Genomic DNA, 24,337 nt, shown 5'->3' on the forward strand with positions numbered 1-24,337 from the left:
TGTGCTCCATCACAATCCATAATGAATGTGTCAAGCAAACACAATTATGAGCATACAGTGTCATGTTCAGTAAGTTAAAGAGGCACTCCGGCAATTTGTACTTTCACAAAGTTGGGGGACTTGGAGAGATTTTTTTTTTATCAGACTTTAATACAGCACTGCATAGCAATTATTCAAGAAAACATGAAATGTTGCATGTTTATTTAAAAACATACTTACAAGATTCACATTTGTACAGTCATATTCTGTTACAGTACAAAATATGAAACTACGTTGTATATGTCATGTTAGTCCTACAGCTACAGCAGTGCTACAGTATTATACTTTTCACTGACATATCCTTTCATTACACAGCCTATTCATGTGAAACGCAACATTTTATTTTAATTCTTGTAAATACAAAAGGGAAACTTTCCCCCAATCAGTTGTGATAATAAAAATATATGATACAAATATGGCTAAGTAGCCTCGAAGCAATGTCAGATATACAAGGACCCTTATCTTACATGTAGCGGTAACAAATGGTGAACCTGTTCCATCACCGATTTTCTTATTGTTACATTGACACAAACTTTATCCTTATTATAAACCTTTGGGGGAACCTGTGTGTCTGTCGCTACAATTGCCACCTTTGATTGAGATGAAAACCTCATTAACCTCCATTATAAAATTGTAACTTTCATCAACAAGGCTGACTCGTGAATTTCAGCTGACCTTGAATCAGTTGATTTAAATCATCTGTGAAATGCAGAGTTGAATATATGCCAATGTATTCATAGATTTCAGTTTGAGTAGAGTAAATAACTTTAGTCCCTGAAAAAAAGTGCCTTTGTCCATTTAAAACTCAAATAAATGACTTTTTAATTTATTTATCTTTATCCTTTTTTTTCTTTCTACATTACTGCCATCCCTGAAATGTACAGGCGCTGCCAAACCCCACACACTGTATGCCTGTTATCTCCTGAGTCCTCCATATCTGTTATAATTTAAAAATCGATGATGTGACACTTAATGGTGATCTTTCCCTGCAGTGATCTTTGGAATGGAGGCGAGGGTGCAGCAAGTCAAGGATGGAACCAAAAACCCACATGTCTTTCCCCATACACATCACCATGGGGCCTCATAAGTTGGAGTCTGTCTCTGAGACAGGATAGTAGCCGTTTCTAACCATGGCGGCTTCTCCCTCCGGAGCAAAGATGGCCAGTAAGTTCTCCTGCTCCCTCTTGGTTTTGGGTAAGGCGTCAGATGGTGTGGTGAGCAGCTTGATGCGCTGTAGAAAGGTAAAACCAGTGTGAAGGCGCTCAAGTCTTTTTTGGAATAAATTCCGAAATGGGATACGTTCAAGTCGAGTCAAAGTTCAGACGGGTTAGGGACGAGTTCACAGGAAGTCTGATTTAAGACCAAGGCCAAAACTGGCACACAAATCCTTTAATAATTTAAACACATCATCCATGGTTAGCAGGTATGAGACAACGTGTATCTGATAACAGCTCCCAGCTAACTGAACAACTTAAAACAAGATCAAATGTTACCTCTCTGAATGTCCCTTGGGTGGTGCTGATCTTATACACCATCCAAAGTGGAATGCAGACCATGGAGGAGAGAGCGAGCAGCCAGCCAATGGCATAACCCCACCAAGGGTACACATACTCGTTGTTGTACTTTAGAGGGGTGTATTTGATGAGGGAGAAGGCAAAGGTACACTGGAGAGACAATTAGACATGCATTACTATTGATGAAGAAGGAAGAACCGATTTGTTTTTACGTCTACAAGAGGAGAGGAGAGGAGAGGAGAGGAGAGGAGAGGAGAGGAGAGGAGAGGAGAGGAGAGGAGAGGAGAGGAGAGGAGGCCTCAGTTGCTGTCCCCCTTTGTCATTTTTGGAAAGCTTTGATACCACTTAATTAGTTTGTTGATACTCACAATGCACGTGGCTGGGGTGAGGAACAACCAACAGTACTTGATGTAACATCCTGGACGGTAGCCAATCATGTCCTCAATGTTATCGTAAAAGCGGTCTACACCTGGAAAAACACAGTAAAGACATTTCTATCTATGTTGACAGGGCAATTATTCCACAGCATGTACACCGGAAGACACTCAAGAGACACGTGAGAGGCGGCCTTTTATGTTTTGAGGACAGCTTACCATAGACCCATGCAATGCAGACGGTTTCAAAGATGGACATGAAGAGAAGACACATGCCACTGGCTGCATAGTAATCAAAGAGCTGGAAAACATACATGCCTCCCTACAAAGATAAGAGATATGAAGCACGGAGTCAAAGTTATATCTGGAAAACGTCCACGCTACAATTCATTTCAATTTAAGACACAATGGAAATGACTTAAATACTAGAATAGAAAGAAGTTGAATGAATGCTCTTCATATCAACACATCTACCTTAAGCCAGACATATAAATAGGAAATAAACTGAAATCAGATGAAATTGCCTGTGTGACCATTCTAGAAAGACTTTTTTTGTTGACTTGCAGGTGTTTTCTTTCTTGGAATGTCTGTGTTGTCTTCATTGTTATGCATTGTCAGTACGGACGTACTGGACACACTTGGTGAGACAACGCGATACATTTTGTTTCTGTATGAAAATGCATATCCAGCCTCCAGATAAATCTCCTCTCCTACTGGTGATATTTAAAGATGTACACGTTTGCGATTGAGATTTGAAACACAGACGCCCAAAAACTGGAGACTTTCTGACATGCTTGAGACTTACCTGAGACTCGTTTGCACAAAACCTGTGACTTGCTTGTACTTACAAAATGATGACCTGTTGACACCTCTGCAGAGCATTCATGTTTCCAGCTGTGCAGAGGTGAAACCATGTGAACTAGGTGGAACTATGTAAAGAGCGTATTTCAGCAGAACAAGGCATCCTGTGCTGGTTTACCCCTAAACAACCATCAGGTGGTACGATGAGGGAAAACACCTGAAGCATTGCAATGTTACATTTAAAAGACACCGAATGGACAACATATTGTTACCTTTACTGAATAATTAGGACTTAAGCATGTCAGTAAATAAATATCTTTATGCCTGCAGATGTTTGCCTGTGTGCATGGATCTCTGTGTGTGACCCCCCCTACCTCCATCAGCATGATGAGGCCCATGAAGAAGGAGACCAAGACCACACCTAACAGGAAGAGCTCCCTGCGGTTTTTACGTCTGAACACGGTGGGGTACATGTCGACGACCGCCGTCACAAGACTCTCGACACACACAAACTGATGGGAAGGAGGGGGAGAGGTGTGAGGGGGCGAGGGGGAGAGAGGAGAGCATTGATAAATTAAACCTTTTTTTTGTTTGTCAGCTATGATGAAGGAAAGACTTCTTACTTCCTGGCTCAGTTACTGAAGTAAAAATACTAACACGACACTGAAAATACGATACCAGTACAAGTCCTGCATTGAAAATGTTACTTAAGTGAAAGTATATCAGTACAATTGGGAAGTCAAAGTACCATATTCAGAAGCATTTTATCAGAAATACTTCATTGATCCCCTGTGGAAAATTGGTATGTTAAGAAAAATAGAAAGACTATCGTCATAATGTAAATTATGTGTATAATGTACAGTGTAAATAGTAAATTAAAATGCTGATGGGGGGATCTATTAAGTGTGTTAAATATAAATGCAAGAATAGTATAAATAGGAATACAAATATTTCTTCAAATGTAAAATATCAATTCAATCGATTTAATCCAATTTAATCCAAATAATTAAGATAATTAAAAGGAAATGCAGCACTCTAAAATATGTGTTGTTTCTCAAGACAAAGTCAAATCACACCGTATTTCCTCAGTAATCAGTGTCATTGTGGAAAGCAAGAAGTGTTAATTAAGTCGGAGGTACGTACCTGACTGTCAAGCCCCAGAAAGACGATCATGATGAAGAAGAGGGCGGCCCACAGGGGAGAGAAAGGCATCATGCTCACAGCGCGGGGGTAAGCTATGAAGGCCAGGCCGGGACCTACAGGAGGATTTATAAACAGATTATTTTGCCACTCTATTGCCATCCCTTTTTGTTCTCGGAGCGTTTTTGAATGCAATGGGAGGAAAAGCCTCACCGGATTCGGCCACTTCTGAGATGTGAACATTCTGCTCGTAGGACATGAAACCCAGGATGGAGAAGATCGCAAAGCCCGCCACAAAACTGGTGCCACTGTTCAGAAAGCACAACGCCATGCAATCCCTGCAACAGACAGCACATTTTTCATTCTGATGGAACAGAGGAGATTCATTTCAGCATTGTTTTCTGGCAGCTTCAGAACAACACAGCTGATCACACAAATCACACCTTGATGATGAGTTTCAAAATGAGACTTTTCTTCCCCATATTGGACCGTGTAAATATGTCACTCGGGAAGGAATTCCTGTTCATTTGAGCGTGTATGCATATACATTATTTACCTACCTGTAACAGTTATTGTTGTATTTGTTGTAGCTTCCCAGAGCAGTCAGCGACCCTAAGCAGATGGCGTAGGAGAAGAAGATCTGAGTGCCAGCGTCCATCCACACCTGACACGAGAGACAAAATCAAAACAAACTATGAACCGCTGAAACTAAAGCGATGCTAAGTCCAAAGTAGGCGCGCATACATTACTTAGGTCGACGTACAAACATGTGCGTTCCATGTGTGTTTAGATAATCCATAGGATTACGTGTGTTGGCGTTCATAATCATTGACTAATGCCGTTGCACAATAGTAAACTGTCACACGTCTGTTATTGGTCTTGTTTGTCTCGACACTGATGAAGGACCCAAGCTTCCACAAATACAGAGAGTGCGAGATCTGTAACGAATAGACGAGTAAAGACTCATCCCTCATCAGAAACAAAACAAATGAGGACAAAATAGCAAAGGGAATGAAGAACCACAAGCAATCAGGAGATGTAGAGAGAAGGAAATGGCAGGTTGAATTATTAGTTGTGTGTGTTTGCGCTACTTTGTTTGGTTCAGTTTTGTGGCAAACTAGCAATGCGACTAAACAGGAATAAGACGACACAATACAAGCAGAATCAAACAAAAAGAGACACATCAAATATTTTGGGGACTCTAGAAAAATCGTCTGATTGCGGTCGAGCACAGAGCCCGGTTAGCTGACTGGGCCTCAGTCCTGGCAGAGCTCGTGTTTACACTCCTAGCGGTGTCCTGACCCTGCATTCAAGCCCTGCCGTGCCTGCCTCTTTCATGCAGAGCAGATGGACCCAGCAGAAACTAGGCTCCCTAGCAGAGAACCACGGGATACCTGCACGTGGTGCGCCCCTCGCCCACAGGGATCACCGCGTCTTCCAAAGGCCCTCTTAGGGAATTAGTGGTTTGGTGTAATGGCGGTGACTGTGGATCTGCATTTCGGCTTTCGTTTGTAAGCTGTCTGCGTGGCATCGTGGTACCTGTGGGTCTGCCAGGCGTCCCAGGTCTGGATAAAGGTAGAACTGGATGCCGATCGCAGCACCAGGCAGGGTGAGCCCTCTGACCAGCAGCACGATCAGCATCAGATAGGGGAAGGTTGCGGTGAAGTAGACCACCTATACAGACACACACATACGACGTTGATAATAAGTAGGCAAACAAATAAAGAAACATCCATCCGGGGTCGCGGGATGGGACGGAACAGGGGGGGCTGGAAACGATAAATACATGCCAAGTAGAAAAAATAAATACCAGATGTCATCCTTAAAGTGTCCCGAGAGCTGTCTCTAGTAAAATCAATAAATCAATAAAAAGGGTCACCAGGTCACCCACCTTTCCTGTGGATTTCACCCCCTTCCAGATACAGAAGTAGCACATGACCCAGGCGATGAACAGACACAGGGCCAGGTCCCAGTTCATAGCGCCCATGTGGTCGATGCCCGGGGAGATCCTCAGCACTCTTTTCCTGCGGAGACAAAGGAAAGAAACGCTGAGTCGATGCATCGCTGATGTATCAGCCAAGAGGAGGCGAGACGCTCCGAACACTCACTCCCAGAACTCGATGACGGGAGAGGTGACATTTGGGTTGGCTGTTTGTTCGATTGAGGTGTTTCTCCGATGTAACCCCACACAGTTTTCTGGAGGGGGGGGGGGGGGGGAGGGGAGAGCAAAATGTTGTAATTCTTAAACGTATCAAGAACATTGGTGGAGCTCCTCGTGTGTTTGAAAGTGCTCTTGTTACCTGTGTTCCAGGTGTTGTTGCAGTGCGACCAGGCCAGGTCCCAGGAGAAGGAGTAGGACAGGTAGAAAATGCCCCAGGCAAGAACAATGATGTAGTAGAAGTTCAACAGAGTCACTATCACCTGGGTGCCATAGCCCAGACCTGCAGAATAATCAAAACAAATACTCAGTAACGTGTATTATAACATACGTTTTAAATAGCAGAAGATTTGCACATTTTCGTCTTCCACTTCATATATTCCATTTTTCAGGTTTTAGTATCATGGCTTCATAACATTTGCTAAAATGTGTGTATGCTTTGCCAGGATCCCTGTGTGTCCAACCGACCTTCAAACAACGGACTGATTTTCCTCCAGCAGGTAATGCCTCCCTCGCTGGTGTACTGGCCCAGGGCTACCTCCAAGAAGAAGACGGGGACGCCGCAGGTGAACAGGAAGATCAAGTAGGGGATGAAGAACGCACCTGAGTTAAGAAAAAAGAGCAAAGGATTCAGGGTCAACGTAACCCGGGGCCTTCTTGCACTGCAACAAATGTGGACCCAGATCCAGACTGCAGCTCCAAAAGTCACAGTCTGTCCTCAAATAAGGACAAATGGTCGAAAAAGCCCATGTTGAGTCCCGAGTGTGTGCAGAGTGTCCTGCAGAAAAATGCTAATCTTAAGGAAACTGTACAAGATACAAGATTACATAAGAATGATTCGTGGTCGAGCCCCTCTCTTTCATTCTTGGATTTGCTATTACTAATTACATATTACCTACATGTTTGTTTTTCCTGTGTCTGATTTAAAATGCGGCTATCAACAGATCACCGGATTAACCTGGTTTGAACGGACCTAAAATACAAAAGTAAACCGTGTAACCGTTTTAAAAACCGCACAAAGCTCAAGCCTAGATGATGTAGTATTTCATGTCCAAGAGTTTAATGATGTCACCAACTATATGAAAGAATACATGCCTGAACAAACTGAAGCTGTATTATAACTCTTAATAAGAGCAAGCATTAAAAAGGCACGGAGCACAGCGAGGGGACATGGAGAAAAGTTCTTTAATTGGCATTTTGTGCCGACGTCCCGTCGGGCGGCCGAGGATGTTTGGCGTGCTCAGATTTCCGCCTCTCTGCAGGGACAGCTGCAGTGAGCACGGAGCAACAACAGCTGCCTGACCCCGCTTGGGCCCTGAACCCTGACCCTGCCGCCCCATGGAGGGATGATGAGGGGCGTCGGATTAAGCACCTACACAAGCATGGCCGATGGGGTCTGAGGTCTGATTTGGTTAAGTGTGAGACCATAAATATATATATATATATATATATATATATATATATATATATATATACATATATATATATATATGTTTTTACTTCTTTCACCTGAGCTCGAGTGAGTCTAAGGTTAGATTTTGATTGACAGATTCTGAAAAGGGTCTTCAGGTGTTTTGCATACTCTCAATTTCACGTCAGCTATCTTGAATCGTCCATTCATTTAGTGCAAGTTAAAAAAAAACTGCATGGTTGACAGTAAAAGTGCACTGGAGCAATATTTAAATATTATTATTTCAGCATGCGCCTGAGATAAAGTATGTACGCTCCGTTTGCACACCTTTTACATGTTAGTTCTACCTTCTGTCACCGCTGGCATTCACTTTAGAAATTCCCAGAAAGGGGACGTGAGCATGAGCTCCTTCCTCCGTCCACTCACCTCCTCCATTCTTGTAGCAGAGGTACGGGAAGCGCCACATGTTGCCCAGGCCGATGATGGAGCCGGCGACGGACAAAATAAACTCCATCTTGTTGGCCCACTGGCCCCGCTCCTCCATCTTCTCCTCCGAGGGGGGCGTCTGGTCCATGGCTTGGCTGATGCCATTTAGGGCGCACGCTTTGGCAGCGTCACCTACAAAACAGACGAGAGAGAGGAAAAAAGGAGGCTATAAAGGCCGGTCGGTGTTGAGTGTTTACCCCACTACTCAGTAATGGTCGAGATGCCCCCAAAGCAAGGCACCAAAGACACCAAGCAGCTCCATGCATGCTTCTCTGCTTTTTAGCTCAAGAGATTTATTGCAATGCTATTCTTAACCCGTGCCTTAAAAACAAGAACTAAACTAACAAAAGAATTGACCAATCTTAATTGAACTGAACATCTCCAGAGAGGCAATTTGTAAAAAAATGCATTTACAGCTTACCCTTCATCGCAGTGTCACTTGATCTCCTGTGTGTGGCTCTAGTCTCGGGGCTGAAGCGGTCTCTGGAGGTTTATCAGTAAATGCTCAGGTTTTAGGAATTTAACCGCACTGGAGTGAGGGGCGGGGGGTTTGTAATGCTAAACGGAGGCCGGCCCTCTTTCTTTCTTCCTTCCTTTGCCCTCGTCTGCCCCTTTCAGAGCAAAGTCCTACATCACCTGTCATGACTCCATGCTTAAAATAAGGTGCACCACAGGATGACACCGGAGCGCGTCTGTATGGTGTCGGTGTGCGCCGCAAGTGGACCACTTTCTGCTGCAGAAGCTGTGTTATTTAACAACAACAACAAAAATGAATCATGCATTGAAATAATATGAATCACACGTCCTATTGTATGCTTTCAGAAGAGAGACGCACGCGAATTATATGGTTTAGATGTTGGGTTCCATACATTTCCTGTTTGCAAACACAGTTAATCCCAATTTCATGTGTGGGGTTGAGGTTCTCCCAGTTGAATTAGAAATCAATTCATTATGAATTAAAGTATTTTAAGAAAGGAGCTTTGCATATCTCTGTATGCCATGCTGCTGAATTTACATAACAGTATTGCTCCCTAACTGATGGATGAAGGGAAGCCATAAACAGGAAGCAAAAAAAACAGATCACAGAAACTATAATACGAAATCAAGTGATGATCACAGAAAGGCTTTTGTGACCGTTGAGAAACTACAGTCTCGAGTCTGACATTCAGCGGGCGATGGGGATGTGGTGGTGCGAGATGACGGAGCAGACGTTATGCAATCAATTATGTACCATTACTGTTCGTGCCGTTGATGCCTCGCAGCGCCTCGCGATCGCACATTTCTCCCAGTCAGCACAGTGGCAGAGGTGAGCGACTCAGGCGGAGGCAGAAAGCAGCTCGGGTCAGTTCGCACCGGATTTGACTCGGCTGGGTTAGAAGTGACAGCAGCCCCCCCCCAAACACATTTTCTGCACATTTACGTGTAAATCCTATGAAATTGTTGCTTTTCCTCCCCACCAAGACAATCAGGCGTACCATTTTGAAAAGCTGAGGATTGCTAAATAAAATCTGAAAATAAATGGACCCCACCCACCACCTTCCCAAAACAAAACCCCCCAAAAAGATAATCTATAAATGATTTTTTTTTACACAAAATGCACATTTGGCACTGCTTATAATTTAGGGGACAAAGAAATGCAACAGGAAAAAAAAGGCACATTCTTTAAGGAAACCGTTATGCCAGAGCTCCACAACACGTCAACACATGTCTCTTCTAATTGGGCCTAACGAGTAACACAGGAAATGTGAAGATTAACTTACAACTTGAAATCAACCTCTCAATGGCACGGCCATAAATCACCGCTGAGCCCTCAGAATTTGACCCAGCAATCAACCTGACATTTCAGCCAGAGGCACAAGAGCTAGATTTATTTAGATCTTCTGCCTGCTTGTCTTAAATATGGACCGATACATCCATAACATTGCACTTTTAAATTGTACTTTTGATTTGATTCATTTGCACGACGTGTTGTCCTGTCCTCTCTCTGTTTCTTTTCCAAGACTAAAATAAGAATATATATATATATATATATATATATATATGACATTCAGCAATATGATCAGAAAGAAGAAGAAAAAAAACAAACATATATTAACACAAAGAAAAAACATCACAATTATCAATCATTTGACTAGGAATAGTTTATTAAAGGTGAGAAAACAAAAAAAGCCACAATCCATTTGTTTAATTGCTTAAAAGTATGTACATTATAAATAATTCCACTACATTACAACCATTTGTGTTTCTCCTATTCTGGAGTCCTACATATTGAGATGTTACTGACTGAAGGGGGGGGGGGGGGGGGGAGCGGTTCAGGACGTCCAGTAAAACACGACCGGGGACACATTTGTTTATTTGCCTGTTTGCACTGAATACAACAGATGGAGTAACTGGGTGTTTGACTGGAATTAAGTGCACCAATGACGCGTTATTGTTCAGGGGAAGACGAGGAAGTAGCTGGTGGACGCTTCGAGACTTAAAACTCGTGGGAGGACTAAGTCTTATGTGTGTACTAACAACCTTTTCAACAGATCTTGGTGCTTGGAGAGAGAGAGAGAGAGAGAGAGAGAGAGAGAGAGAGAACATGACTTTGCTGAAGCCACACGGTGACTGCAGGACTCTCCTCTTTAGAGTTCCAGATGCAAGTTCTCTTCTTTCTTGTGCTCTATAATCAAGGCGGTCACAGAAACACCTCTGTTTTGTCCCTCCTCCTTCAGATTCATTCCCAAAGGGCTATTGTTTTACAGGTTGAGAGGCTGAAACACTAGCCTGGGTACTAGGTCTTGTGTTATGCTCATTGTGTGAGGTACAGTTTTGAAACTCAGTCCTAGGCTGTTTTTGTTTTTTTTGTAAGCGCTAACTGCCCTGCTGAGGCTCTTGCTGCTGCTGCTGATGATGATGTGAGGCTGCTGGGTTTAGATGAGAGGCGGCGGCGACGTGAGACCACGACGCCACGACGGACGGCGACGGCAGACTCTGCACGCTGCACATGGACGTGGACAGCACCACGACGCTCTCCTCATCCTCCTCGTCGTCGTCTTCCTCCTCCTCCTCCGCCACTTCCTCCACGGTCATCCCCCCGCCTCCGCCGGTGGCCTTCCCGGAGCAGTCCACGCAGATGTAGTCCTCGTTCTCGGCCATTTCGCACGACACGCCCACGCACACCTGGTGGAACCACTCGTCGCAGCCGCCGTCGCACTGAACCCAGTCAACCTGGGGAACGCACAGGGCAGAGAAAACGCAGACACGTGAGGGAAACATACCAACAACGACCAAAGAAGACACGTGGCTGTGGTTTGTCAAGCACAACACAAAATTCGGGAAGAACAGCCTACTGTAATGTTTAACAGCATGTGTTAAAGACACAAGTCAGTCATTGTTTGTATTTGATCTAATGTACTGAAAAACAGAGCTGAAACATTTGTTCACTGGCAAAACACTGATGGTCTGTAAATGGTCTCGTGTTTTACACGCCACTAAGGACCGTCAGCCAATTTAAAACACATTGGGCCTCTTGTGCACAATCCACATATATGGATATATATCCATATAATCCTTTTTCCATCTCCTCCTCTGACTGGTATAGATTTAATAAAGCCACTACTAAATAAGTGGACCTCATTTAAATACTAAGACTCACATGATTGATTTGTGAGATGGAAAATGGGGGAGGAAATACTCCATCTCCATCTCGACACACAAACGTTAATCATCCCAACCTTCGGGTGTAGTCGACCTAGTTAAGAGTGGCGCCATCCTAATTTCATCTCCCAAAACTCCACCCACTGAGCTGCAGAGCCCACCGGTTCCTCGGCTCTGATTGGCTGCCCTGTCGGACACACCGGGGTTGGCGACTGGCCACTGGTTAACCCGTCTCCGAAGAGGACCACATCCGTGTGTCCTGTTAATACGTTATGTGTAACTCTCTTTAAGGTGTTCCAGTGCTGTTATCAGCTGTTGATATTCAATAAAGTTCCATGATGCTCATTTTTGGGGAAGCGTTTGTTATTAACTCAGCAAACCCAAAAGGAAAAAAACCTGTGTTTCGACCTGGGCGTTTCGACTTCTGAGGGGTCGCCGACTTCCTGCGCTGAAAGTGTCGAACCAGAATTTACCGCCACGTTACTGCGGAGGGTCAAGAATGGTCGAACTGACAAGGCGAACGTCACGGTCCTCCAACAGCGTCGCAGAGTTGGAGGCGAGCTCCATGTTAACGCGACATCAAGTCCTAATTTCATTCAGTCAGTCAGTCAGTCTGCTTTTGATGGGTTTCTGAGAAATCACGTTGATGAGAATGGTACAGACTGAGGGACAACCCGAAAACATAACACCGCGGAGGCATTAAAAAATCACAGCAGAAGGGAGTACCAAAAAATATTGGACCTGTGAAAATAGAGCAAACTCGTGAGGAAAAAAAACTACAAAAAGGACATTTGGAGACATCACATTGTGATCAGCTTTTTTTCCTTTTTGACCTTTTTTCAAGAAAATAATTGGGAGGATTACATAACCACTGACATAATACTTAGTTGCAGCACTTCTGGACTCAACAGGACCTCACTGAGTAGACTATTTTACATTGTGACAGTTATCACACAGATTCGCACAGTCACACGGTCTCCTTTGGCCTCTGTTAATTGCTAAACTGTAGCTATCACTCATCTACGATTCCCCCTTTGAGCCTCTTTCACTGCAACGTCTTATCAACACAATCTCAAGTACTGAGACTCAGACTTATATTTGTGGGGGAAAAAAAAGACATTTCTATATCAAATCCCCACGTTTTAGGAGGAGGATTTTTCAAAAGCAGTGAAAAAACGCTCACCTTATCTTTACAGGGTCGCTGGCAGTTCTTGGCTGCGCACACGGCGTTCTCGTCGTTGGAGTCCTCGGCCCCGGACCAGTCATACTTGGAGGGAATGTCGAGAATCTTCTTCTCCTTCCTCTTCTCCAGCCCTTCCCTGACGGACTCTGCCTTGGCCGCAGCCTTCTCCTTTCTCTTCCTCTCCTTCTCCTCCTTGACCAACCGTTTGGCCAGCTGCTTCATCTCCCGGTTCTTGTCGAGGTTGAGCTTCAGTTTCTTCTTCTTGGGTTTGCCCCCGAGGCTTAGTTCCAGACCGACCCTTTTCAGCTCTTTGGACTTGGCTGGTCTTATCTCGCCCATCGCTGAAGCCCCGCCGGCGGCGGCGGCGGCAGCCATCAGCATGTGGTGGTGCTCGGCTCTTTCCAGCTTCCGTTTCCTCTTCTTCTCCGAATCTTTAAGCTTGAGCTTCAGAGGCTTCTCCATCAGAGAGTCGTCAGGCTGCAGGAAAGGAAGGAAAGACGAAATGAGATAGCTATTTGTACTCTGTACTTTCTTAAACCTAAATTGACCTGCATCTAATCTCAAAACTCCTCATTACAACCAACCAGAGCTATTGATTCAAACCCAAAGCCGATGTTTAGTCGCTACGCAGCATTTGCCGTGGGGCCCAGGTGCGCCACCAGGTTGCATACAGTAATGGATGACCTCCCTACCTCCATGACTTGCAGGAATCGCTCCTCAGAGGGGGGATGCGTGGCCTGCAGGATCCTCCAGATGTGCTGGGTCTCATCCAGGGACACCTCCAGCAGATCTCCCAGCATCATCAGCTCCTCCAGCTGGGCCTTAGCCTGCGGGGACAGCTCCAGCACCGGCGGCTCCAGGCTGCGAGGTACCAGAGGGGTCTTCCTGGGCTGCTTTCTGGGCGTGCCCATGTCTGAAATGCAAAATATTGTGAGCGTGACATGATGAAGGCCGGCATTTGCTCCTAAATCAGAGACACAAACTAAACTGGAATCTCTCAGAGGAGAGTAATTAGATGTGTATTACAAAAGCTGAATCGTTTGTGCAACAGGGGATCATGGGTAAACAGACTTAAAGCAATACACGTAATCCCAGTCAGTGGCCTCACTTTGCACACAGGACTTGGAGGCTGAGGAGTAGGCGTGTTCGGCGCAGAAGGAAGGCGTGACGACCGGCCACATGTGACTGACCACCTCCTCAGACTTAACAGGGATCTCCTCGTCGCAGAACAGGTAGGGCTTCACCTCGCCTGGGTCCTGCAACAAAACAGACAGCAACAGGGAGGAATTTAAAACAAAACAAAAAAAAAATCCTGCTCGCTTACAGGCGGCTTGGACAACATCACTTGCCTCACATACCTTCATGTCGTAACCGTAAGTCTCCCGTATGTCCTCGTCCGAGTCGGTCTCCTCGTCATCGTAGTCCACGGACTGGCGGGGTGACGCGGCTCTGCTGAAACCGGACTGCTGGAAGGTCTGGATGTGGCCCTGAGGAAGAACACACACACATACACACACACGATCGATGTCTCTTATGTTTTGTTGTATTTGATGAGGTACTTAACCACGAATGCAGATATCGAGTACGTTCATGGTCTGTGTTTGTAGTCCTTTTCAGATTCACACAATTCAATGGTTTAAAAACGGACCACCTGTCGTCTGTAACTCCCTGCATTTATTCATATTTGAGAGCCGGTCTTGTGGTCTACTTCATGTTTACACATTAGCGCCCTCTTCTGGTGCATTCTAGTTTTACATACAAAGCCCCAGTGGAAACCACAAGAATTACAGTCCACACCTCGAAACAGCATTCCTAGAGTCTCACTGACGTGCTGGTTTCGAACAGAAATAAGAACAATGTAAAATCATTGAAGATGATGAAAAAATAAAGTACCTGCAAGTCCGGGTTGGCGGCAGCCTTCTGCAGCTCTGCATTGATGATCTTCTCAGTTTTCTCCCTCGCCGCCTGCTCCACCATGCGCTGACTCAGCACAGACAGCTTTGCCAGGGCCGAGGACAGCTCCTCCGTGGCCAGAGATTGACGCGCTCGGTCCTGGTGGGACAGTAAGACCGGATGTGAGGATGGTTTAGTAGAGCATCAAAAGTAAACCCCGGAAATTCAGTGATCGACATAGAGCGGGTACAAATCAGCAATTCCATACCTGCCAGCTCATTGCCCTCTCTGTCAAACACTGGAGGGCTTCTCCTTCCGGAAGACGCAACGGCAGTTTCTGCAGCGAGACCAGCAGCGACAGGATGGTCTCCAATCTCGGCCTCCGAGACCGCTGACACAGCGGGCACAGGAATTTGGAGTCTTTGTTATTGCTCTGCCAACCCACACCCGCCTTCTTCTGGGTTCCCGTCTTAGGCAGAGGCACGCACGCTCCGTGGAACCAGTCCTTACAAAGCTCGCACTGCAACATGAAGCCGCTCGCCGTCTTTCGACACAGGCAGAACTTGACCTCCTCGATGCGGTCGGCCATGGCCATCTTGGCCAAATTGGCGGCGCGGAGAGAGTGGATGGCCTCCACTTCTTTCTGCTCTTTGCCCTTGAAGGCTGCTACGACGGTGGAAGGTTCCCGCACCTCTTCGAGGCTCTCCTCCAGGTCGCTCAGGGCGTCGGGGTCAAAGCCTCCCCTCTCCTTCTCCATGAGCTCCTTGACGCGTTTCCTCTTGCTCTTGCTGTTGCCGTAGATGCCGATGTCCACGCGAGGGCTGAGGACCTGAAAGACGAGGCGCACGGGACAGCGACAAAAATATGAATACGTTGTTATTCCGCCAACAGCAGACAAGGCACACTTGTTTTCCCCTGGTGGCCCACCTGGAGCAGTGTGTACGTGGAGTTCTTCTTGAGGAAGGTGCGACCGGTCCTCTCCCTCCAGGCTCGTGCTGCGGCCACCTGAGACTCCACCTGGACCAGCGGATCGAGCCGGACAGGGATGGAGCGACCCCTGGCCAGCAGGCTCTCCAGCTGCTCCAGGTAAGCGTAGCTGCTGCCGCTCTGCGTGAGGTGGACACATAGAAGTAGAGAGGTTAGAGACATTTCAGCGGACGCCCGTATTCAGAGCAGTGAGACACAGGTTAAGTCTCAATCAAAGATCCTTAAAAAAAAGGGACACACGGCTTTAGATATGGATTAGAAAGGCTCCTAAATGACGTAGCGTACACACAGACAGTACCTGAATGGCTTCCACCTTAGATGTCCACTCCTTGGCCTTCAGTAGGGCCTCTCTGAGGGCCAAGATATTGGGCAGGTATGCCGGAATGTTCCTAGCTTCCAGCACAATGCTCTCCAAGGTCACCATGCTGTGTCGAGGCCTGGGGTTATTGGAGGACAGATCAGTTAGAAAAGTGCAAACATCCGCATTGGAGTCCAAATGTGTCCGTGTGCATGTGTGTGAAACCTTACCTGGCCTGCAGGCAGGCGCGGGCCTTGTCCTCCCATCTCTCGGAGACAGTGAGGATCTCCTGCAGCTCGGCCATGGCCTTCTCCACGGCGTGGTGGGGAGCCAGGCCCACCCCAGAGTCTATCAACCGCTTCATCAGCTCCAGGGTGACGCGGTGAGGCTCGGCCAGGGTGACGCGCACCTATGAAATGAAGAGGACAGGCGTCGTGTTTACATGGAGGCCACAAATTACAACAACCAGGCCAAAACAGCATAAAATCCGAAGGGATGTCGCGATAGCCCACCTCGTCAAGCCAGCGGGCCTGCTGGAGCTCCTGTTTCAGTCGGGGCAGCTCTGGCAGCTCTACGTCCAGGCCACTGCCCAGGTCCAACAGCGCCTGCAGCTTGGAGGAATCGGGCATCTCGTCTGACAGCGCCACCTGGGCTCGCTCGTGGAAGTCCTCCACATTCTCCAGTAACTCCTGGAGACATGAGAGGTGACCGACCAGAGGAAAAGGTAGCTTAGCAGTAATTCAATAGTATTGATGGTGAAATAAGGGCGTTTATAGGAGTTACGGAGGGAAAAGAGGGAATAAGGAAACAAATCAAGGTGTGAACTGTATTTCATTGATGACTGAGAGAGTGAGTCGGCACATAGGTATTGAGGGGACTCACCTTGACTTGTCTGGCCTGGCTGATGATGCAGGGCAGCCTGTAGAGCTGATCCACAAAGGCCTTGAGCTCATCCACTGTCAGTTTGGTACGGTTACGACTGCTCTCGGACCGTAGACGGGTGCTGCAGACATACATGGAAAAACATTGACGGTTTAGTTCACCTTTGAACCCGAGCAGATACGGTATTGATTTGCAAATGCCGGGTTATCAGTGAATTGCCTTTCTGTTGGATGACATTAAGGCCCCTGTGTGTCCATGTCCACTGACCTGTGCCGTTGTTTGCGGCTGAGCAGCAGCTGCGCTACAGAGGAGCATGTCTCCGCCTCTTTGACCATCTCCCTCAGGCGTCGGAACAAAGCTTTCTCAGGATACTTCCTGTCCTCCGCGTCCTCCAGCAAAACCTTGAGCTCAATAAGATCTACGAGACACACGGGAAAAATTAAAATAAATCACGCAATGGCACAAAGAGATGCGCAACATGTACATATCTCGTGGCGGTATTTAAGTTTGAAACCTTTCTTGTTTTTCTGGTCGGCAGCCAAGGCCTCCGTGACCCTCTTTGCCCAGGTGTCATAAGACTGAGCCCGTGTCTTGACCCCATACAGCATGGACGGAAACTCCTCCAGATCGTAGCGATACCTGAAATATATCGTGCAGATATGTACTTGGGAATGTGGTGCATGTGGGGCAAGTGAATGTTCCGAGGCCAAAACTAATTGGATTCCTCGACAGTGTGCTGCTCAAAAGATCTCTTACCGAAGACACTTGTTGCCGAGGGGGCAGTCACAGAGATCTGCTGCATGGTTGAGACAGACCAGTCGGTCGGGGCTGCAGGAGCAGGTCAGTGCAGACAGGAAACAGGTCGTCTTGCACTTGTGACACTGGCGCTCGTCGTCGGGTAAAAGCTCAAAGACCTCCTGCTCTGACGACAGTACCCCCTGTAGATGAGGAGAGCACGGATGATGCCAACTCTAAACATACTGCGACGATACATAAAACTTGCCGTTTGAAGGGGACACAGAAAAGGCGCTAGTCGAGGCTATTAACGGCTATATTACAGGTAAGGCACAGGTTCAAAGCCAGATAACTGCCAATCACCCAGAACTTCTACAGGCATAAATTGAGCAACAAAAAAAAAGACAACATTTACTTTTTCTTGGACAGCCTGTCGGAGTTTTGTCTCCTCTTCCATCATTTCTCCCATTTCCTTGAAGACGGCCGCAGCCAGCTCCACGTCAAGACTCTCCGGATCAGCGGCCATCTTGCACAGCAGCTCCTCGTGGGAGAAGACGCAGTAGCGGCGGAGGCGCCGGTAATGGGCCACAGACTGACGACCCATCGGTAACTAAGGAAGGGAATGTGTCAAAGATGAATATGCACATTCAACATAGAAATCGCTTCAATGCATCCATTTTTTTTTTTATAAATGGAAGAAGTATTTGCTTTCCCCTCACCCAGTCCGCGGTGCAGAAGTTCACGGCCTCTGCGAAGTTGTAGCCCTGGTTGAAGCCGCTGTGATAGGCCCTGGGGAAGGTCACCACAAACTCCCCCGCGCACTGATTGGTCCTGTACACCTGGGGGGAGGAAAGATGCACATACGTGTCACTGACAACCAACATGAGCCCCAACGACCAACACCTAATCAGATCCAACCCCACAAAACACCACGGCTCAGACTACATACTGGGACACCGTGCTCCATGAGGACATTGGGATTCATGATGGTGACCAGCTGATGGAGGAGGTCAGGTTGGGAGTCAAACAGCTCCGGAGCCAACTTCTTCATCACGGCCTCCAGCTTCTCTGCTGCCGAGGCCGGCACTCCGTACCAAGTCTTCGGCTCACCCCTGGAGAACAGAGGAATGCATTAACATTAAAGATATTTCGCTGATGCACTTTTCCCCAAAGAGACACACAAGTGGAACAGAATAAGGTTTGCTTCTATGAGCATGAATAATTCAAGGGTTTTACTTTTTCAAATGTCAGTATTTCTTTGCTACTTTTGCACCAACCATACATACACGTGTCAGAATCGTCTCACCAGTGCAGGAAGTTGATGGAGTAACTCCAGTGGTCCTCGATGTGCCAGCAGAATGAGGAGAAGCACATGCCCACGTAGAGCCAGGGCACCTTCATACCCGAGATGTCCACATTGATGTGGGTGAGCACCGACTGCTCCAGCACTGGCATGTTATTCAGGTTCCAGCCTGAGTTGGCATACTCCTAACAGGAGAACAAACAAAGTGCTTACTTTCACTTCAGGGCAGATGTCATGGTTTCACTTTATGTACCGCTATTAAGTAAAAAAAAAGAAAAACAGCTTTAAGGGGATCTGTGAGATGAAAGTCTGATGAATAAATGACCCAGGTAATGCCTTTAGGACCCAGGGGAATCCCCATCAAAAAAGTGCTTTGCTGGTTATAGACCTCTGATAGAAGGTTGAGGAGAATCAACACTTGGCAGAGTTGATGGAAATATAAAGTAACGATCTTCTCACCTCCTCATCTCCCAGCAGCCTTCTTTTACCGTCCCGGACAGGAAAGCCGCTGCCCACCTCCTTGGAGCTGATGTCAGCGCCGTACTCCACGATGACATCCTCCTCGATGCTGCTGACCAGGCGCCAGAACTCCTTCTCCACCAACTCCGTGGGGACCATCTGGAGGCACAAGGGCGGAAATAATGAAAACACCTGCTGTGAGCAACACATTAAACCTCTAATTGTTAACGCAGAACGTGTGACAGCCAGATGACGCAAGGACAGTGACGTAACGGCACACACACACACTCTCTTAGCTCGCCGAGTGGATTTTACATACGTGAACGGGCATGTTGAAGTAGTCAGACTTGAAATGGTCGGCCATTTCTCCGAAGCTCTGCAGACTGTACTCCCTCACTGCCTGCTCAAAGCCAAATGCCTCCCTGGGTTTACTGCACTCCTGTGAGGGAAGATATATATAATAGAAATTTACATCATGTGCGTTATGCATACGAGGGTTGAATATGTAATTCATTTTTGATTGGCCAGACAGCGCTCACGCCTCACCTCAGCGACACACTTAGGGCAGCGCCAGTCCCCCTTGGGAACGTCCTGTAGAGGCGGGATGAGGCAGAAGGTGTGGTAGCTGTCGTCACAGCCATCGCACAGCAGGAGCCGGTCCTCCTCATCGCCCCGTCCGCACACCAGGCAAAGGTAGAGGTCGATCTGGGGGGGGGGGGGGGGGGTGTCAACAAAGAACGTACGGAGGTGGTCACACCCAGAGGTTCCTCACAGACATAACAAACATCAACCACCAGGAAGTGAACTGGCACTCACAAAGTTGACCTCCAGGGTCTCCTTGCGTGGTCTCATTTTAATGGCGAAGGCCTGGGCTTTGAGGTGCTTCTTGTTGAATCCGTCGTCTAAAAAAGGGGGAAAGCGGCGGCGTGAGGATAGAAACACTCGGTGTCTGCCGTGTGTAAAAAAAACACAAGTCAACCATAAATGATACTTACCAGCTGATACAATCTCCAAGCCAACCATCTTGGGATTTGTACCGAAGATCTTTAGGCCTTTTGGCTCCTTGTTTTCCCTCTGGAGAAACACAACAACAGCAGACGGTGAGACAAAGTGATCGTGCTAAAAGGCCAAATGATAAGACGGCCTCTGGGGAGCAAGCCTGCATAGCTGAGAAAGGGACGCTTAGATCAGCGGACTGAATGTTAAAGGAATAAATAACACTCTGTGTAAATGATATCCAACCAAAAATTTTATTACAAATAACTAACAGCTTATTACACTTTTGAGACCAGCTTGGCAAAACATTTATGTGGTGTGTGTATATATATTACAAAAGTTTTTCCCCCTGTTCACCTCAGACTTAAGGCGCCTGGAGCGTCTCTCAGGCAGAAGCCGCTCTTTAGTCTGCATCCCATCGCCCTCGCAATCTTTTTCCTCCTCCTCATCTAGCTCCTCTTCCTCCTCTGCGTCCTCACCCACTCCCTCATCCACCTCTTCTTCATCGTCTCCTTCCTCGTATAGCCGCTGGATGCCCTGGTTGGAGAAAGGAGCGGAGTGAAAACAAGTTGGGTTTTTGAAAGCCTTTTTTAAAAAAAATCGGTCCTTGGAAGGTTTTAGTATTACTGTGACAGTACGTGTGTGATTTGGTTAGGCGGGTTTGGTGAATATGCCATAGTATAAAACAATACTAGACTGAATATTCAGAGGGACACTGGGCCAAAAAAAACGTCCTCAAAAAAATTAAAACAACGGAATATAATCCCCCACACAGGCTGTGTTAGCTTCTGTTAAATGAGCAGCACTCACAGTCAGCGTGGCCCCAGACTGGAAGAGTTCATATGGGTAGAGGATCCTCTCATAGTGGGAGCGCAGCAGTGAGCCGGTGCCTTTCCCCGCTGGGAAGCCCATCCTGCTGGCCACCTTGGACCACCTCTTCTCCTTACATGCGGTCTCAAAACCGCCCTCTGAGGACACGATCTGAAAACACACAGGTGTCCAGGTGAGCATTTTGTACTCGCGTTAAGGACGAAAGCAACACTTAACAGCCAAGTGCAAAGCCAAAAGTTAAAAGACACAGGAAACGGGCTAAAATTAAACAACAACGCAGTCGAAAATAAGAAATAGATCTAATTTTACCTTGCTGAGCTGATAGAGGTCCAGCACTTTTCTCTCCACATGAGGAAATCGGGTCTTGGATCCCTGCAGCTCCCAGAACTTTGCGATTTGATCCAGAAAGTTGAGCTTAACCCGAGTGAGGGCCTGGACAGACAGGAGAGAGAGGACAGGAGGACTCTAAATGCAGCCCAATGTTCTGCTCGTACGAACACTGGACACCTCGGGCACAATGACATTTGAATGGCTGCACACTGATACACGACCATACGGTGAAAACCTGTCCTGCTGCTCTTGCTCTACACTCTTCAGATGTTAAAACAACATACAAAATAAATAGAAGGCTTGCAAAAACAAACAAAAACACACACGTCTCAACAGGTGCAAGACAGAAGACACTGTAGGTGGAGTCTGCATAGTTCTATCCAAGGTGTACGTAGCATAATGAGTTAAAATAATACCAAACACATGTCATTCTGAATGTTATTCATGAGGCAGCGCTGGCGACATGCCTTCACTCAAGTATTATTGTGATGCAACTCCTTAGCAAACTCACCTCAAGCTCATTCAGTCTTTGTACTCGAGGAGTGAAGTGGAAGTTGCGTACATCACAGGCAAAGGGAGGCTGCCAATCCTGATAGACCAGAAAATAAGAGAACTCACCCTCAATCAATGAGGAAACGACGGCAACAACAGTGCAACTTGGAACAAAGTGGGTTTATTTAAAGAAAGTTAACATGAGCAGAGCCTAATACATTCTGGCTATTCATTACACGGTAATCATAGTCTACAAAGTGCAGTTTTCAGCCTATTTTTTTTTACAGGAACACTGCATAAATAATGACCATTTAAAGCTATTATGTTCTATATGTAATTCTGTCTGTCCTGAAAGAGTGTCGGTGCTTTGCTGGCCACATAAGACACACCTCAAGATTTAAAAAAGGTCCTAAAAAATGTAAATGCACTCGAATGACTGCTCGCGAGTAGATATAACTACAGCATACATGGTGGTTTATATTGTGACAGGAGCCACAGGCCCGCATGTAGCCCAATGTCGCATCTTCGCAGCTAACAGTAACAATCACTGTGCTGTGACTCAAGCTAGCGATGAAGAAAACAAAAACAAAGGAAATGTGACCGAAAACTGTTCAATCTATTTCACTTGTCCAAAACTTTTCTGGATAATAGAAGGAAAAAACTAAGTTTAACGAAGTACCAAATGTGTGCTGTTGAGTGCAACATAAATTAATCCGTATTTGACCTCTAATGGGAACTATTAACGTCGTTGACTATCGCACAATCCACGCAGGGCCCTGGTGAACCAGCTCTATCTACGCAGGAGCACAACAGGCAAATCATCGAAGACGTTGGTTCCATGTTTGTTTAAAAAATAAGATGAGTCTTTACCTCGGGGGGTCGGATCTTGCAGATGCCCGTTTTCTCCGCAATGGGTCGGATCTTGTTGATGTATCCTAAAGGATCCGAGAAATCCTCCCAACTCGGCTCAAAAACCGGGCATTCTGGAGGTGGGACGAACTCAGCAAATGCCGACATGTTGGTGTGGTGCCAGTGAAACACACTTTAAAAAAAAAAAAAAACTGTTTTTGATAAAAATGCACCCAGTTGAGCTCAACAGTCCATGATTATTTCCAATAATTTTCGTCTTGGGGAACTTCCTCCGTGTCCATCGTGATCCTTCAAATATCTCGAATAACTATTCACTTCAATGACATGGCATCCCAGTCGCGAGTCATAACCTGATTCGAAGGTGATTGCATAAATACAACAACAGCGCTGCTAATGATCAATGTCTTGCCATCATCCGTAAACAGCGGGCCGGGGACAAGCCAGGCCAGGGTTAGGGTTGTCTTCACCACCACTCCCCTACCTGTGACGGAGGGCAGGGTTAGTCAGAAACGCCATCGTTCCTTCTCGCAAACGACAACTCTACAAAATCAGGACTTGGGCCAGGGGCGATCACAGGATTCCCAAATAAGCATTGGAAAACAAAAACACCCCGGCTCTGTCGTTACAATGTTGGATACGATATTACGTTACGCAAGCTAGCATTGCTATTGCTACGTCTGTGTACCTGTGTAATGCATGGTTTCTTCGTGATGATGCATTCCCAACAAAGTTATCCACGGTTGGATTAGTCCCGTGGTTAGATAGCTGGTAGTGTTTATTAGCTATCGTAATCACACTCGCTCTCCGGGCTTAACGTCCACTTCTTTGAGCATCTGGTAGCTAGAAGCAGCCGAGCTGGACCATAACAAGGAGGAGTCTAAGTAGCGAGCGTACATTGTTTACTGGTCCCTTCTGTCCGTGCGACAACCCTCATTCATTGAAGCATTTGAGGCAATGAAAAACTAGCATACAGCTAGCTAATTTGGCTAAAATCAGCTTAGCTGCCGCTGCTCATTGCGCAGCTAACATTGACGTTAGCTGAGAAAGTCCGCTGGGCAGGACAGTCTGCCATGGCTTCAGTAGGTTAATCGGAATCACATAGAAAAAAGGCTTAAATCCTTTTGCTTTGTTCTGCCGGGTGTCTCTTTCCGTATAATATAACGTCGTCTATGGGTGTTGTATCCGCATTAGCCAACGTGCTAGCTACAAGTAGCAAGGTTGGATAGCTATTATGGTGCCTTCAACAACACTCGGAAACGGTTTACTACTTCCGAGTTCGCAGGTTGAATAAAAGGCTGTGTAAACAATGGCATTCTGTTTATAATCAATGACACACGTGGTCGCATTACTTGTTACAACCGTACATGGTACGGCTACTATCTATATGGCAGACATTGAGTAACTGTTTACCTTTAAAAATACTTTGACAGCCCTTTGTACCACTTTGCCAGACACTTCAATGGGCATAACTAGAATATTTCCAACGGCACCTGAAGGCAGCATTGTTTTTATA

The 24,337-nt window shown here is 46.5% G+C and overlaps 2 protein-coding genes across 2 annotated transcripts; both read right to left on the bottom strand.

The window, feature by feature from the left end:
* Window positions 1-1,103: 1,103 nt before the first annotated feature.
* Window positions 1,104-8,050, bottom strand: LOC306714164 (sodium- and chloride-dependent GABA transporter 2-like). Its single transcript, XM_079184119.1, has 14 exons — window positions 7,864-8,050; window positions 6,495-6,629; window positions 6,169-6,309; window positions 5,977-6,064; window positions 5,760-5,892; window positions 5,408-5,542; window positions 4,429-4,532; window positions 4,082-4,206; window positions 3,872-3,984; window positions 3,103-3,240; window positions 2,147-2,249; window positions 1,922-2,022; window positions 1,533-1,703; window positions 1,104-1,270 (listed from the first exon to the last, which is right to left on the bottom strand). The coding sequence occupies exons 1-14, from the start codon at window positions 8,009-8,011 to the stop codon at window positions 1,121-1,123; spliced, it is 1,785 nt and encodes a 594-aa protein (XP_079040245.1). The 5' UTR covers window positions 8,012-8,050; the 3' UTR covers window positions 1,104-1,120.
* A 2,427-nt stretch (window positions 8,051-10,477) lies between these two features.
* kdm5a (lysine demethylase 5A) lies at window positions 10,478-23,962 on the bottom strand. Its single transcript, XM_079183852.1, has 30 exons — window positions 23,510-23,962; window positions 22,825-23,305; window positions 21,974-22,051; window positions 21,442-21,564; window positions 21,112-21,282; window positions 20,659-20,838; window positions 20,301-20,379; window positions 20,122-20,207; window positions 19,852-20,010; window positions 19,625-19,744; window positions 19,306-19,464; window positions 18,850-19,031; window positions 18,493-18,655; window positions 18,263-18,382; window positions 17,959-18,153; window positions 17,565-17,746; window positions 17,323-17,447; window positions 17,076-17,226; window positions 16,809-16,929; window positions 16,439-16,615; window positions 16,157-16,335; window positions 15,927-16,065; window positions 15,569-15,748; window positions 14,910-15,470; window positions 14,642-14,800; window positions 14,107-14,235; window positions 13,857-14,004; window positions 13,441-13,661; window positions 12,749-13,225; window positions 10,478-11,136 (listed from the first exon to the last, which is right to left on the bottom strand). Exons 2-30 carry the CDS (start codon window positions 22,969-22,971, stop codon window positions 10,780-10,782), a joined length of 5,268 nt encoding a protein of 1,755 aa, XP_079039978.1. The 5' UTR covers window positions 22,972-23,305; window positions 23,510-23,962; the 3' UTR covers window positions 10,478-10,779.
* Between the last annotated feature and the right edge of the window lie 375 nt (window positions 23,963-24,337).

Source organism: Pholis gunnellus (genome assembly GCF_910591455.1).
Source record: "Pholis gunnellus genome assembly, chromosome: 22".
Classification (NCBI taxonomy): Eukaryota; Metazoa; Chordata; class Actinopteri; order Perciformes; family Pholidae; genus Pholis; species Pholis gunnellus.